Below are 14,430 nucleotides of genomic sequence, written 5' to 3'. Positions count from 1 at the left end.
TCAGGTAATTTAATTAACCAAACTATAAAAAGAAAATGTTTTATGTAATGTTAAGCAAAGGTTCTACATTCTACTCATTGTGTATGACATTAACACACAAAACCAGATTTTATGCTCTATTTGTAGCATATAATTAACATTTGGAAGCAGTTTTCCTATGCTTGGATATTATATTTGACTTTGCTTTGCCTTTGGTGAGTTTTATTTATTTGAACTCACAGTTAGAGAATCTAGGTTATATGGTTTTGGTTAGCACAAAAATAATGTACTGTATGTGAGTTATTGTTATGTTAAGTAGACAAGCCATCATGTCATGTGAAAGTGGTACTTTTGCTTGGAAATGGAGTGGTGGACATTAAAATGCAGAATGACTAAAGTCTTTAATAATAATAATAATAATAATAATAATTATTATTATTATTATTATTATTATTATTGTTGTTTACATTTATATAGTGGGCGGCATGGTGGTGCAGTGGTAGCGCTGCTGCCTCGCAGTTAGGAGACCCGGGTTCGCTTTCTGGGTCCTCCCTGCGTGGAGTTTGCATGTTCTCCCCGTGTCTGTGTGGGTTTCCTCTGGGTGCTCTGGTTTCCACCCACAGTCCAAAGACATGCAGGTTAGGTGCATTGGCGATCCTAAATTGTCCCTAGTGTGTGCTTGGTGTGTGGGTGAGTGTGTGTGTGTGCCCTGCAATGGGCTGGTGCTCTGCCCGGGATTTGTTCCTGCCTTGCACCCTATGCTGGCTGGGATTGGCTCCAGCAGACCCCGTGACCCTGTGTTAGGATATAGCAGGTTGGATGATGACTGACTGACATTTATATAGTACTTTTTTCACTACTCAAAGTGCTTCACACAGTCACTGAAGAGCCCCTTCAACCACCACTTATGTGCAGCATCCACCTGAATGATGTGATGGCAGCCATTTTGCTCCAGTACACTCACCACACATTAGCTGTTAGGTGGTGAAGGGGTGAGAGATAGTTAGCCAATCAGAGACAGGGGATGATTAGAGGGCCAGAATGACTAGACTGTGGTGGGCAATTTAGCTAGGACATTGGGATACATCCTACTCTTTACAACTGATGCACAGGGATCTTTAATTACATGAAACCGCAGAGAACTTGTTCTTGTAAAAGAAGTTGGCAGTGAAGCAAAACCATTTATTTGCATAAGTATACAAATTTATAAATAAAATTCCCCCAACCCATTCAAAAATGTGTTAGAATTAATACAATTTATTACTTATTGAATTAAGTTCAGTTGAAAGGATGTGGCAGGTCAGTGTGGATCCTCTAGAGAGGAAAAATATATAGCGCCTTTTAGATGTGCACCCTCTTATTTGCATTTGGCAGCTTCTGTCCTAACTTGCCTTTGCTTTTTCCCTGCTAATGGTGAAGAAGGCACTGGTGGTTGCTCTTTATTTACATGTAAACACAGAAACATAGTCCAATGCAAATGGTCAGCTTTCAATTTCTGACATTTTCAGTCTCACTATTCGATATCCAGCTCCTTTTGATATTCACTTTCTGATTTTGGGCACTCTATGACAGATCCACAGCCTGATAGCAATGGGGAAGCTGTGCTGCAGGTACTGGCTGACTCTTCCTGGAACCCTGGGTGCTCCTCCTCATCAGAATGCTGTCCTTTTTTACAGTAGACAAATAGTGCCTTGTTCTCCCATGTTGCTTGCTGCTTCTGTTCTGTTTTGATTTTTTTCACAAAGCCATCGCTATCCAACAGGTAGTGCTTGCCATCCTTGAAGAGGTAGAGAGCGTAGTTTTCTGGCTCACTAACTTGATATTTCTCAGCACAGGTTGAACATACTTCCTGAATAGTGGTGCTGCCTCGGATGGGCACTGTCTTCTGAAGAGATCCAGGGGTCTCAAAGGACACAAGAAGATAATCCTGGACAGAAGACAGAATAAAGAGGGCATTTACTCTACTGCAACACAAATCTCAGTTTAATGTTAAATGGTAAGCTGCAACAGCAAGACTGCAGTTGTGTGGTGCCAATGAACCAGGGCAAATGTCATTGTAAGTTTAGCACAAACTGATCACGTTATGAAAATGGTTGGATGGCTGGATGGATGGATGGACAGTTTGTTTCTCTAAGAACACATGGAAGACATTGATATGAAATGTTATATTTGTAATAAGTACATTTTATGACAGTGTGTGCTTGTTTGCAGTAAAGTGTTTGGGGTTAGAGGGAGAGATTTGGCAGAATTGGGGATTCCGTAAATAAATGCCTCTCTTAGACAAACTGCACCTGTACACTCTCGTATTGTATGCAACACTTACACTAATGTTTTACTGTCACATCTCATTAGTACCTTTGTAGGCATGTTGTCTGCATATGTAGTCCAGTCTGGTGACCTGCTATTCCATAACCTGTAACAGACCTCTCGGCCATAACAGGAACATTGACCTGCAGCTCCATAGCAGCTGCATAACCAATATGTTGTCTTTCTTGTTTCTTTTAAAGTTCTATCTTTATTCTGAAAAGTAAATGTGTCTCACCTGTGTCACTCTTCTCCATGACTGTTTGTTATTTATTGTTCTTCTGCGCTTCCACTGGTGGATGGAATTTTGGGCCTCAATGCTGATTTTTGGGGTTTCCATCTCAGTCTTGTAATTGCTGATGTGAAATAGTGAGCCAAACACAGTGGTCAGGTAGTAGCCCCCTGCATTCAAGAAGAATGTTTAACAAAGGTGAGATGAGGTTTTTACTTTTCTTCTTCTTGTGTGCACTATTTTTCATACCCACCCTCTCCCTGTAGCTGGCTTGGCTCCAGCAGCTCCATCATGTATTCCACATCCAGGTGCAGGTTTGTAATGTTACTCTGAATCAGCACATAGGTAAGAACAGGTAGGAAGTCATCTGCTCCATATGGCTTGGCTGGAAGAGGAAGTTTAAGAGAAACAGAGAAGAGAGAATGAGCCAGATCCATCAAGTAACAGCAACATGTCAGCATGTCAGACATTCAGATGATGAGTGTTCCTGAATAGTAACAGAAGCAATCACACAATTTCTGAAGGCTCGAGCATATAAGCCACATTGGTTGGTCTTTTATCATAGTGTATGCTACTTTGGGTGGCATCCTAGTCTGGGACAATCTAGGGTGTAGCACCTCATCTTTGTTACACTCTAGCTTGGTAAGAGGCGTATTCCTACCTTCATTGGCAGTCATGGCATCATAGATGAGCTTGCACACTTTCAGTAGCTGTTTAACCTTCTTGTTGGGGGAGTAGGAACTGTGCATTTCTGAGAAGCGATGCTGGATTTTCTCCATCACAGCAGCATCAGGAAGGCCTAGAGAGGCCACGCCCAGCTCAGCAAGGCTGCACTTCTGCATGATTACTTGGTTATCCTGCAGTTTCTGAAGGGAGCCGTCACCTTTCCTGAAGTCAGTCAGCCGGCTGTAGATGTTTGAGCACAAAGGTTTGAGGATAACTTTGTGCAAGGCCACCTCCACGATGTTATCTGAAAAGGAAAGGGGTAAGGAGGAGAGTCAGAGAAGCAGCCTGTGTTCATACTCCTATAGCTAGTTTGTTCTCTCTTCTTTTGGCTCTCAACATAACATTACACAGACGCACATTTCCACATCCACCTACAACTAGCCATGGCTCACATCCTTCTCAGTTCATGATCTTACTATTTTCCACTTCTGTAAGGTGTTTTTGCCCAAACTAAGGCGGCAGTCAGCTTAACCACAAAGCAGCACTTCCTGCCCTGGTGTAATAACATGAGGTTATTTCCTGTGGGTGTTTGCTAAAACCTACCTTCAGTCAGACCGCATGGTACAGATAATCTACAGTTGAAGAGACACCTTTCCAACAATGCAACTGCCTTCTCAGTGAAGTTCTGCTACTAAACAACTACAGAACCTGTTGGAGAACCTGTAGCTAGTTAGCATGCATCCATAAGCCTTTCCACTACACAAACAATTATTGGCACTCACCCAGCTCTGACTCGGGAATATCTCCTCCACTCTCCAGGATAGAATGCAGCTCAGAACCCTCCAAAAGATATGTCTTTAGGTTGGTCAGCATCTGACGGACATTTTGCAGCATTTCAGTGCTACTTTTATCCTGTGAGGTGCCATTCATCATGTGGGTGATAAAGGTCTGTGTCAAGTTTCCAAACTCTGATCCAGTCTTCTGGGACAGTTCATTGATGCGGTTGGTGATACGGCGCTCTAAGGAGATTAGCCCCCCGATTGACTTTCCCACAGCTGAGATGCGGTTTTTCACTTTATCTGCTACAGCAAGAGATTGCCGTTTCCTATGGCCTAACACAGGGCTACAGGACAGGCCAGCAGATGAAAGTGTCAGTTCTCCTTCATCCTCCATACTGCTAAGAGACAGGGAGTCCAGTTCAGAGATGGGGGGCATAAGGGTGCCATCACTGGAGCACAATGAGGTTTCTGAGCGAGCTTTTTGCAAACTAGGAGAAAAGCAGCCCTCCTCAATCCAAGAGGCCCTATGTGGTGACTGAGGCACAAAGCTGGTCTCTGCCTTGGTGCTATCCTCAGGTTCTTCATACTCATCCCTTGAAGACTGACCCACCCCTTCACTCCAGCTCCACATAGGGGTATTGCGTGTCATTGGCTTCTGTCGTAGTTTGACTAATGTGGGAGTAGTCGGCATAGAGACAGTTTCCCTTAAATTAACTGTAACAAACACCACAGAAATGGTTGACAATGGAGCAGTTTTCACAGCTCAGCTCAGAACCTAGGGAAAATAAGACATGACTCTCATCATGTGATGTACCATACCTGCTGTAATGGAGGAAGTGTACTCATTTTCAGCATCCAAAGAAAAATGTTTCCTTACACGAAGCTGAGCTCGAGTGGTGCTGAGACGGCGATCCCTCCTGTAAGGAACTGGGGTACACCCTGCCACATATGGCTGAGAGGAATGAGCAGTGTGTGTCAACCAAGCATCACCATGTTCTTTGAGGAACAGAGGATTAATGATACAGAGAGCTCCATTTTCTGAGGTCACCTTAAAGGAGCAAGAACATTTGACAATTAGAGGGAGAGGTTGGGAGCATGCACTTGACACAGTGCATTTCCACGGCCACTACACAACCAACCCCCTAGATAGGGACCCGAGTGACAATTAGGATTCACCTATAAAGATATGATAGAAACTGAGGTCAGTAAAGACATTTTTACCTGAATAGAGCACATGCTGGGTCCCTGATGGGATGAGACGAAGGGCAGAAGATCACTTCTGCTTGTCCTTCTTGAAGATCTTTCTTCCTCCTGGCCCAACAGTTTACTGGGAGAGAGCCAGAATTCTGTAAAACACAGGCGAGGAGATAGAAATGCAATGATAAAATGGAATGGCTTAGAGACAATCATAAGGAGCAATGACTGATGGAAGTTAAACCATTCTGAAGCTGGTTAGATTGGTTAATATGGTACTGTGCCCTACAAACGTATTGAGTCACTTAGCTAATTCTTTACTTTTACTGGATAACAATTTATACACTGAAATTAACTTCTATTTGATATTTTTCATTTTTAAGTGACATTGTTTTATTTTAGGAAAAAATCTGAAGGAAAAAAGGAAAGATGCTGTTTAGACAAGTAAGTAGTCCATGTATTGTGGAAGCTCCAAGTTTACACGGGTAAAACAAATACCTGGTGAGGATTTAAAATTGTCCTTTATAGGTGAATCATTAAAATATCTACATCATTTACTGGATAAAAACCACACAGTCTAAAAAACATTATGAATTTGATCGGAAGCCATGAAAATGAAGAATAAAGAGCACTCTGAGGAGTCTGAGATAATACAGATGCCTAAATTATAAAAAAGGATAAAACAGTATCAAAGTGGTTAGATGTTCAGTTGGGTCAATTATCAGGAAGTGTGTGTTAAACCAGTGGTTCTCAGCCTTTATTCCTCCAAGGTCTTTCAATGTAGATAGATAGATAGATAGATAGATAGATAGATAGATAGATAGATAGATAGATAGATAGATAGATAGATAGATAGATAGATAGATAGATAGATAGATAGATAGATAGATAGATAGATAGATAGATAGATAGATAGATAGATAGATAGATAGATCACAACCATGAGAACATGTGAGGGACCCCCTACACAAGCCATGGTACTTTAGCAATTTTGTAATTTTGCTACATTCTTTACAAAAGTGCTTGATTTTGAGCTTATATTTATTAACAAAGGCATATTTGCAGCTAGTGGTAATACACTGCCTGTGCTTTTAATGTTTAATACAAAATTAATGTACTTTTAAAAAATAGCATGTATGTTTTACTAAATAAAACTTATTTTTACTAGTGCCTGAAGTTTTTAATCACTACACAAAACAAGTAGATATTTCTTTGGAATAAATAATAACTAGTAGTTACCAAATTACAGAATTTGTCACTGCAGATACAGTATTTTTCATAACAACAAAAGCTGCTCATTATCCTACTCACTTAACTTAAGTAAAAATTTTAAATTCTGCATAAAATGATCATTTCTGAAAATAAAAAAAATCTAAATTAGTTTTTAAATTGCAGAATTAGCTGCTGCAGACATGTTTTTATAACTAAATTACAGAAGCTGCTTCGGCATCCTCTGGATTCAGCACTGGAGTGTTTCATTCAGCAATAGCTCATTTAAAATGAGTCGACATGCAATTGAATTTTTGACCCACAAATAACAATCAAGTCAGCAAAAAAGACAAAAAGAATTGTGTGGGGCAGCAGTCAGGTAAGCCATGGAAGGCTGGACATTCCTGACACCCGTGCAGCTTTACAAATTAAGTGGTGTTGTGGCAGTGGCGTGAGTGAAGTCAAACTAACATCTCCTTTTTTAGATGGTTATGTCTTTGGGCATCATGCTAAAACACTAAAGTTCTTTATAGTAGTGTCAGTTTTTTTTCATTTTTTCTTGTTGAGTCATTACGAGCAGCCTGTTCTCATCCTGACTACAGTTCAGTAGCTGTGACGAACTGTGTTGGTCACACAAACGTGGCCTAAGACTAAACTTTGAATTGCTGTGCCCATGTGGGGAGACCATCTGATCTCTATCTGGGCATGATGTGAACACATGAGACACATCTTAATGGCAGATGTAACTGTAATCCAGTTGAATTATATATGGACCAGTAACGGCATACTGCACGATAACATGCAGTGAATACACTTGACTTGAGCATTCATAGTTTTCATCCTCTTTTTCTGTACGTTTAGCATTCATTTGCTCAAAGGTTGATGCGCTTCCTGAGCAGCTCTTCTTTTCTCCACCTTAGCGGCCCACTTCTTCTTTTCTTTCAACTGCATCTTTTTACGTTAAAACTGATTAAGTCAGTGTTTGTGATGCAATTAATTAATATGTTTTCCTTAATTTTTCACTTAAGTGTCTTCAGTCTGCCTCAAGAATGATTTAAGATATGAGGAGGTAGAGGAAGTGACGGTGAAGGTGGTAGGGAAGAGAACGGCACCCGTACGCATATGCTGCATGGCTGCCTGCTGCAGAGAGTTAATTCAACATCCATCCATCCATTTTCCAACCTGCTGAATCCGAACACAGGGTCACGGGGGTCTGCTGGAGCCAATCCCAGCCAACACAGGGCACAAGGCAGGAACCAATCCTGGGCAGGGTGCCAACCCACTGCAGGACACACACAAACACACCCACACACCAAGCACACACTAGGGCCAATTTAGAATCGCCAGTCCACCTAACCTGCATATAAAAAGAGCAATAACCTTGGAGGTCAATCATCACCCTGAAAGTGGATAGTAGACATCACATAGTATATGTGTACCAAATTTCAGGTCAATTGTGAATTTCCCCCTGGGATTAATAAAGTATCTATCTATCTATCTATCTATCTATCTATCTATCTATCTATCTATCTATCTATCTATCTATCTATCTATCTATCTATCTATCTATCTATCTATCTATCTATCTATCTATCTATCTATCTATCTATCTATCTATCTATCTATCTAATAGTTCAAACGGTTTGCAAGCTACAGGTGGTTTAAAATCCTGAACAGACAAATGTAGCATATTATATAAGAAAATTAGGTAACGCTTGGACATCTAGACCTCAAAGAAAGGTGAATTAAGTGCTTTGTTATCCATCTTAATATTACAGAGTTCATCTGAAAGGTGCACTTTAAATTCATGCCATGAATTTTGTACTGTGGATACTGTTTGGCAAGGTGATGGGCCACAGTGTTAGCAAGTTGCTCAATCATCAGTTTGCACCATCAGCTGACTGTGTTTGTCATTCCTGCATTGTCTATCCTGCAGCTGACATACATCTATGTGACCTCTGCAGTGTGCCTCACTCACAGCTGATGTCACTGCTGTTCTTTTCCTGTCAACCATGGCACAAGTCCACACCACCGTTTTGATGTGAGAAAGACCCAAGGTCAGATTATGTTGCAGGGATAGCCTGCACCTTTAATTATTTGCTACAGGAGTACGTATCACATCATAAGGTTTCCATTAAGATCACGATCAGGGTTCAAGGCCCACTGGTGCATTGGTTTTTGTGTAACAGATGAACTGAGTCATTTCGACACGTCTTTAAGTTTGACACCACTGCTATAGCTGGATTTGCAGTGATTTGAGTATTTTGCTGATATTTTACAATTATTTTCAGCCACCCTGTGGCTTCTTTGAAAGTTTACTGAAGCCTCTAAGGTTAAGAACTACTGCAAACAACCTAAATGCTGCCTAGAACAGTTCTTCCCTCAAAGCTCTCTGCGTAAACTAGAAGTAGACTTGTTAGAGGAAAAAGTGGCCAAATAACAATTTAAAGAAGCTGCAAAGTTCAGTAACTGAGATTGCAATAAATGAGCACCAGTCAACCATATCAAGACCTCTCCACAATACTGGCCTGAAGCCATTACTCAGAAAGAATAGTATGACAGCACATCTGCATTTTGCCAAAAACGTATAAGTGTCCCAAATGCAAAATGGGAAAGTGTTTGTGGTCACATGAGGCCAACATAGAGCGTTCTGGCCAAAGCTGAAAGGGATGTGTGTGTGTTATATTGATGTTTCATGCTTAATTTATTCTAGTCTTTTCCTGTATTTTTCTCTCCCTAATTAGACTTTCGAAAATAAGGCTTCTATTCATTACAATGGTTTTTGATTGTGACACTTCTACAAGATTTGGGTATTATTATTTTCCACATTTTGCCACTCTTTCATTTACTCAAGGTTGATTCCGTTGGTTTACAGATTTCCTCAATAACAACATTAAGGTGCACGGCCAATGACGTCATTGAGGTGACAGGAGATAAGTTCTTCTTTTAGGTCACGTCTCTATCCAAAATTACAGATAACAACCTTTGATTCTTGTAGTGTATTTTCATAACTTTTCTTTCTGCATTAGTAATGAATTTTGGCTCTCTTTTTGACTTTTTGATACTCATATTTTTATGATCTTTTCTTGTCTTCTGAAAACATTTCTTCTACTGAGGATTCATTTATAAAACTTTGCATGAATTCAAGCATGAAAAAAGTTCTTTAGTAAAAATATGCAGCATTGGCCCTCTTAAAAGGGAACTAAAATCCAGTCTATACATCATATTCATCACTTCTGAGGTGTAATGTGTTTGTCTTGTCAATACATATTATAATAACGGCTCAATGATATGAATTATTATGCATATGATTCATCATTTATCTAGTTTGTCTACATTTTCTTACATTATCAAGAATTTCTCCAAAATGTTAAATATGCATGGGTTAGAGATGCCATAAATATACCCATGTTCATTTATATATCCTAACGTTTGTGTAGGAAGTTGCGTACACATTTGCAGACTCTTCTTGCGCATACATGTGCTTTATAAATGAGACCCCTGATCTTTTTCCTCATTTACCAATATGTACTTCTATCTTAGAAAAACAGTTTGTCATCTGTAACAAAGAGCTCATCTTCAAAAATACGTAACCTATATTAAACTGTGGTGGTGGTAGGATTATATTGCTGAACTACTTTCATTAGCAGGACAAATGGTTAAAATAAATGAAAGAATGGATGGGGAAAATCAAAGGAAAGTCTACCAGAGAACTTGTTTCATTTTACTAAAAAACTGAAACATGGATGAAAGTTTGTATTTCAACAGGATATTCATCCCAGACACAAGGCCAAAGCAACCCAGGACATGGCTCAAGATCAAACAAGTCAGGTTAGGTTAGGGAGCATACACTGGTACAGCATGTTGTTACACCCACCAAACGACGAAACAGCTCAGGATCCTGATTGTCAAACCCCCAGACAGACATGTGGTCCAGTCCCACTTTCCAGAAATGACCATCCATCTGCCGCAGCCAGGTGTTACATGGGCATCCCCTTGGCCTCTTGGGTTCTCAACAATGAGAAAAGCTCATTAAAGGCTTAGATCTTGGTTTTTATCCAGGACGCTCGCAATCCCAGACATTCTGACTCCTCACTCAGTCTCCTGAGAACCCCGATCAGAGCCTCCATTGACTCCGCGAACATCTCAGCATCGTCGGCAAAGTTAAGATCAGTGAATCTTTCTTCGCCAACAGATGCCCCACTGCCGCTGGACCCTATGACCATGCTCATCACCCAGTCCATGCAAGCATTGAACAGAGTAGGAGCAAGAATACACCCCTGACGAACTCCAGAATCAACTGAGAAAAACACAGAGGTTCTGCCTCCACACTGCACAGTAGTCACAGTACCAGTGTACAGGCTAGCCACAATATCCAGCAACTTTGAGGGGATCTCGCAAAGTCTCAGGACATCCTGTGGGGAACAAACAAGTGAAGGTCCTATAATGGCCCAGTGAAAGCCTTAATCACAAAATTGCATTGCACAAGCGTCATCCAACTAACCTAAAAAACCTAAAGAAAATCTGACTGGAAATTATTCCTGAACAGTGTGCAAAGCTGCTGCATACTTACTCTAAAAGATTTGTACCTGATATTGCTGCATAATGTAGGTCTACAAAATATCAAATTGTAGATTGAACACTTAAGCCAGAAGTATCAAACTTGGATCCTGTAGGGCTTCAATGACTGTATGTTTTCACTCCATCTAAGTTCTTAATTAATAATAACTTACTGCTGCTAGTATAACATACTTCTTTTGCTTATATTTTAATTGACCAGGGGTTTGTACCAGTAATGGAGATTAGATTTCAAACTGAATCCTGGCTTGCTATAGCCCAGTTTTGCACCAGTGGATTATCTAATACCAGAACATTTGACTTCAATTGGCAGATGCAATCCTGGATAGGTTGATCCGGATTAGCACACATTCACAGCAAAATATACATGCAATCTTATGAGTCCGAGCATTGACCAGCCAATTAACCATGGACTACTAGCATGAGAAACAGCAGGAACAACCTTCATGGCAGCAGAGCAAGAGGTGCTGGTGGCACAGCATGAAAATTATTGGCATATCCCAGAGAAGAAAAGCCACATACCAGTAGCATGCTGCCAAGAAAAGGGAGTTGATATGGAGGAATTTTACAGACAGAATGAATTTGTGAAATTTGGCAAAATGTGTGAAACCTTGAGTAGTAAATTATTGCTTTGTGAAATATGGACCAATTATAAAACTACCTTATTGTGAATACCATAAGAGAAATGTGTAATAAATAAAGACCATGTTGACAGTTTCACCCTGATTCTGTTGTTTGTGCTCCATAAAATAAAACAAGGCAATTGTCTCCTTCATTCACACTCGGTGCTTTGATAAAGATGTGTGTTACAGCCACCCAGACAATTACAAATGAGTAACAATCTGTTGGGATGAGTATTGCTACAAGTACCACATAACAAGCTAACTAAATAAGTAAAAGCAAGATGGGAAATGGGAACTAAGCTAGTAGTTAGAAGTGCTATAGTCAATAGAAAAAAAATCAGCCAAATTAATTACAATACAATGCAGAAGTAACATTGTTGCCCTTTTCCATTACAGAACATCATTAATAAGCATATAAATGAATGTATTCACAGAAGAGGAGAGTCTTCAATGGTGTTTCTTGAACATGTAGGGGATTCCACAGAAGAGGTGGAAGTGGGGAGCTCTTTTGTCAGTTATCATTGTTCAGAAATGCTGCCATTGTTTAAATTCAATTCCCTTCCTGTAACTATGGAATTCATCTTTGATGGTGCTTATTTATTTCTGTCTCGGAGAATGTACATGATTTGCACAGATGTTAGCATAAAACTACAATGTATTAAACTGAAAATTACATGCTTTAGAAGGTTGTTCGAATATATTGTCAGAATATCGGGGTCTGAATACCATTCTCTGAACAGTATTTAAGCAAAGGAGATGTGCTTTTATAGCAACCGTTTAGGAAAGGGTATGACATTTTAAACGGCTTTTTCTGCTTCTTAAAATGGTGGAGTTTTGATCAGCATTTCTGACAGGACATTTACAACCTTATGATTGCTCCTTAAATAACAAAGCGTTAATCCTTCACAGTAAACCTGCTCTTTTTCAGGTTAGTTTCAGGGCATTGGTTGCCCCAGTAACTGGGCTGGATTTAATCAAATCTGTCTTTCTGGAACAGACAAAGCCTGACTCCATTCCAGAAAAAAAAAGATTAGCAAGTCAATCGCATTTTTGGCCTTACAGATCACAAAATTCTGGCTAAATCTGTTCTAGAAAAACTAGGATTGACTAAATCCACATTTTATAGAATAGAATGAGTCTAATTTCTGTGAATAACAATTTACTTTAGGTGGATTTTAATTTAATCCTGCTTTCTGGAACAGACATCTGAATTTTAAGATTCAGGAACTTTATGTATTTACTTTTTTAACTTAACCTGCAGTCAAACAAAATTGAAATTCTAGCCATTGTATGACCAGCTAAGTTTATCTCATTTCCACTTATCTGTCCATCATACAATATTAAAATGAAACAAATGAAAAGATAAATGTTCAGGTTGGATAAACCTTTGGATGGTGCTCACAGAAGAAAAGAAATCAACAGTTTTGGAAAAGACTGGAGTGGTTAAATAAGTAAACTAAGAAGCCATTGAAATATGTTCTATGTTTCATTAACAGCAAGATTTGGCCTCTAATTATGAAATTGGTTGGAATGAAAATGATGGCTCCCCAGAAATTGATTTTGAGACCTCTGAGGGATTATCTATTTGTGCATTTGAATCTCAGTATTGTCTGACTTCTTACTAAGAAAAAAGGAACAAATAAGGGTTATAAATCTTAAAAAGCAAGTCAAATAAAATAAAGTTTATGATAAAGTAGTATGTTTGATTAATACAAGAAATTGCTTACAAACTAAGAAAGTGGAAAGAAAATCTGCAGCATCTCCAGAATATGAGTTTGACACACTTGACTTAAGTGAAAGGCATATTTGCTTTTTTTATCTTTATACATTTTTTCAAACATAAAACTGTGTCATGTAGCTAACTATTTCTGAGTTTTGCTGCTATCAAAATTTCAATGTAAATTTGCTGAATTGATCAAAAGACTGATTACTTTTGTAAGGCACAGTATACTGTTAACATCTAAAAAGTGAAAGAAATGATAGATGACTTACTGGTTCCCAGTGTGGATGCCTTTGTTAACTGGTCAATAGGCAGAGTGTAAAGGCAGGGAGGCAGAACAAGGCAACAAGGCAGGACATCTCTGTACAGGTAAACGAGAAAATAAAGGACAAAGTATTCAAAAGCTGAAACAAAATCATAGCATGAAGAAAGATGAGAAATGTGTCTTAATCATAAAAGGAAGACGTCCAACACAAAAAAAATGAGCAAAGTTAAAAAAAAAAAAAAGATATGTTGGGGAAAGCAAATAAAGTAATAAAAATTAAATCTGTGAAGGAAGAACAAGCCTTTGGGTCAGAAAAGGGCCAAAGATACAAAATAAAGGTGAGCCAGAAAACCTGGTCACTATACTGTAGTGAAAAAAATACTCAAACCCAAGACAGCAGAAAGGTTACTGAGCTATGCAAGTGAGGTCCTGGAACTGAGATGCTAAAGCAAAAAGAAAAATTTAGGTAAGCAGAAGCACAGTCACTTTCAAAGAAGACCAAGAGGATTCATGGGAAGGATCATGTGAGGACAAATAAGATAAGAGGTAAAAGAAGAAGAAAAACAAAAAAAAAAACATGAAAAGCAAAGTTAAGTAATGCTCAGAAAGTCAATTTTATTTAGAATGTATTGCAAAGAATACTGAAAAGAGTTCTTTGTCCTTATCATTTTGAACATATGGAAGAATGAAGATCAAGCTGGAACAAGGATCCTAGTCAAAGCATCCATCTTTTTTTCTCCACCTTCATATCCAATTATTTTAGTGTAGTTCTGTGAGGGTTACTATCCAGGCATCATTAAGGAACCAAGCCTGAATGGGATACCAGTACATCACAAGACACACTCACTCATCCATCCATCCATCCATTTTCCAACCCGCTG

At 39.2% G+C, this 14,430-nt stretch overlaps 1 protein-coding gene across 4 annotated transcripts in view; it reads right to left on the bottom strand.

Annotated features, from left to right (window-relative positions):
* Positions 1–919: 919 nt before the first annotated feature.
* Positions 920–14,430, bottom strand: part of rinl (Ras and Rab interactor-like) — a 158,644-nt gene continuing 145,133 nt past the window's right edge. For all 4 annotated transcript variants that reach the window (XM_051920381.1, XM_051920368.1, XM_051920375.1 and 1 more), the window contains exons 6-13: positions 13,557–13,645; positions 5,182–5,306; positions 4,780–5,008; positions 3,964–4,674; positions 3,177–3,485; positions 2,769–2,900; positions 2,522–2,685; positions 920–1,906 (exon numbers count right to left, since the gene is read on the bottom strand). In XM_051920381.1, coding sequence (XP_051776341.1) covers positions 1,493–1,906; positions 2,522–2,685; positions 2,769–2,900; positions 3,177–3,485; positions 3,964–4,674; positions 4,780–5,008; positions 5,182–5,306; positions 13,557–13,645 — 2,173 coding nt within the window. In that variant the 3' untranslated portion in view covers positions 920–1,492. The remainder of the gene's footprint in view (positions 1,907–2,521; positions 2,686–2,768; positions 2,901–3,176; positions 3,486–3,963; positions 4,675–4,779; positions 5,009–5,181; positions 5,307–13,556; positions 13,646–14,430) is intronic.

Source organism: Erpetoichthys calabaricus, chromosome 1 (assembly GCF_900747795.2).
Source record: "Erpetoichthys calabaricus chromosome 1, fErpCal1.3, whole genome shotgun sequence".
NCBI classification, from domain to species: domain Eukaryota; kingdom Metazoa; phylum Chordata; class Cladistia; order Polypteriformes; family Polypteridae; genus Erpetoichthys; species Erpetoichthys calabaricus.
The sequence above is the reverse complement of the archived record's forward strand: the minus strand, read 5'-3'. Positions and strand labels throughout refer to the sequence as shown.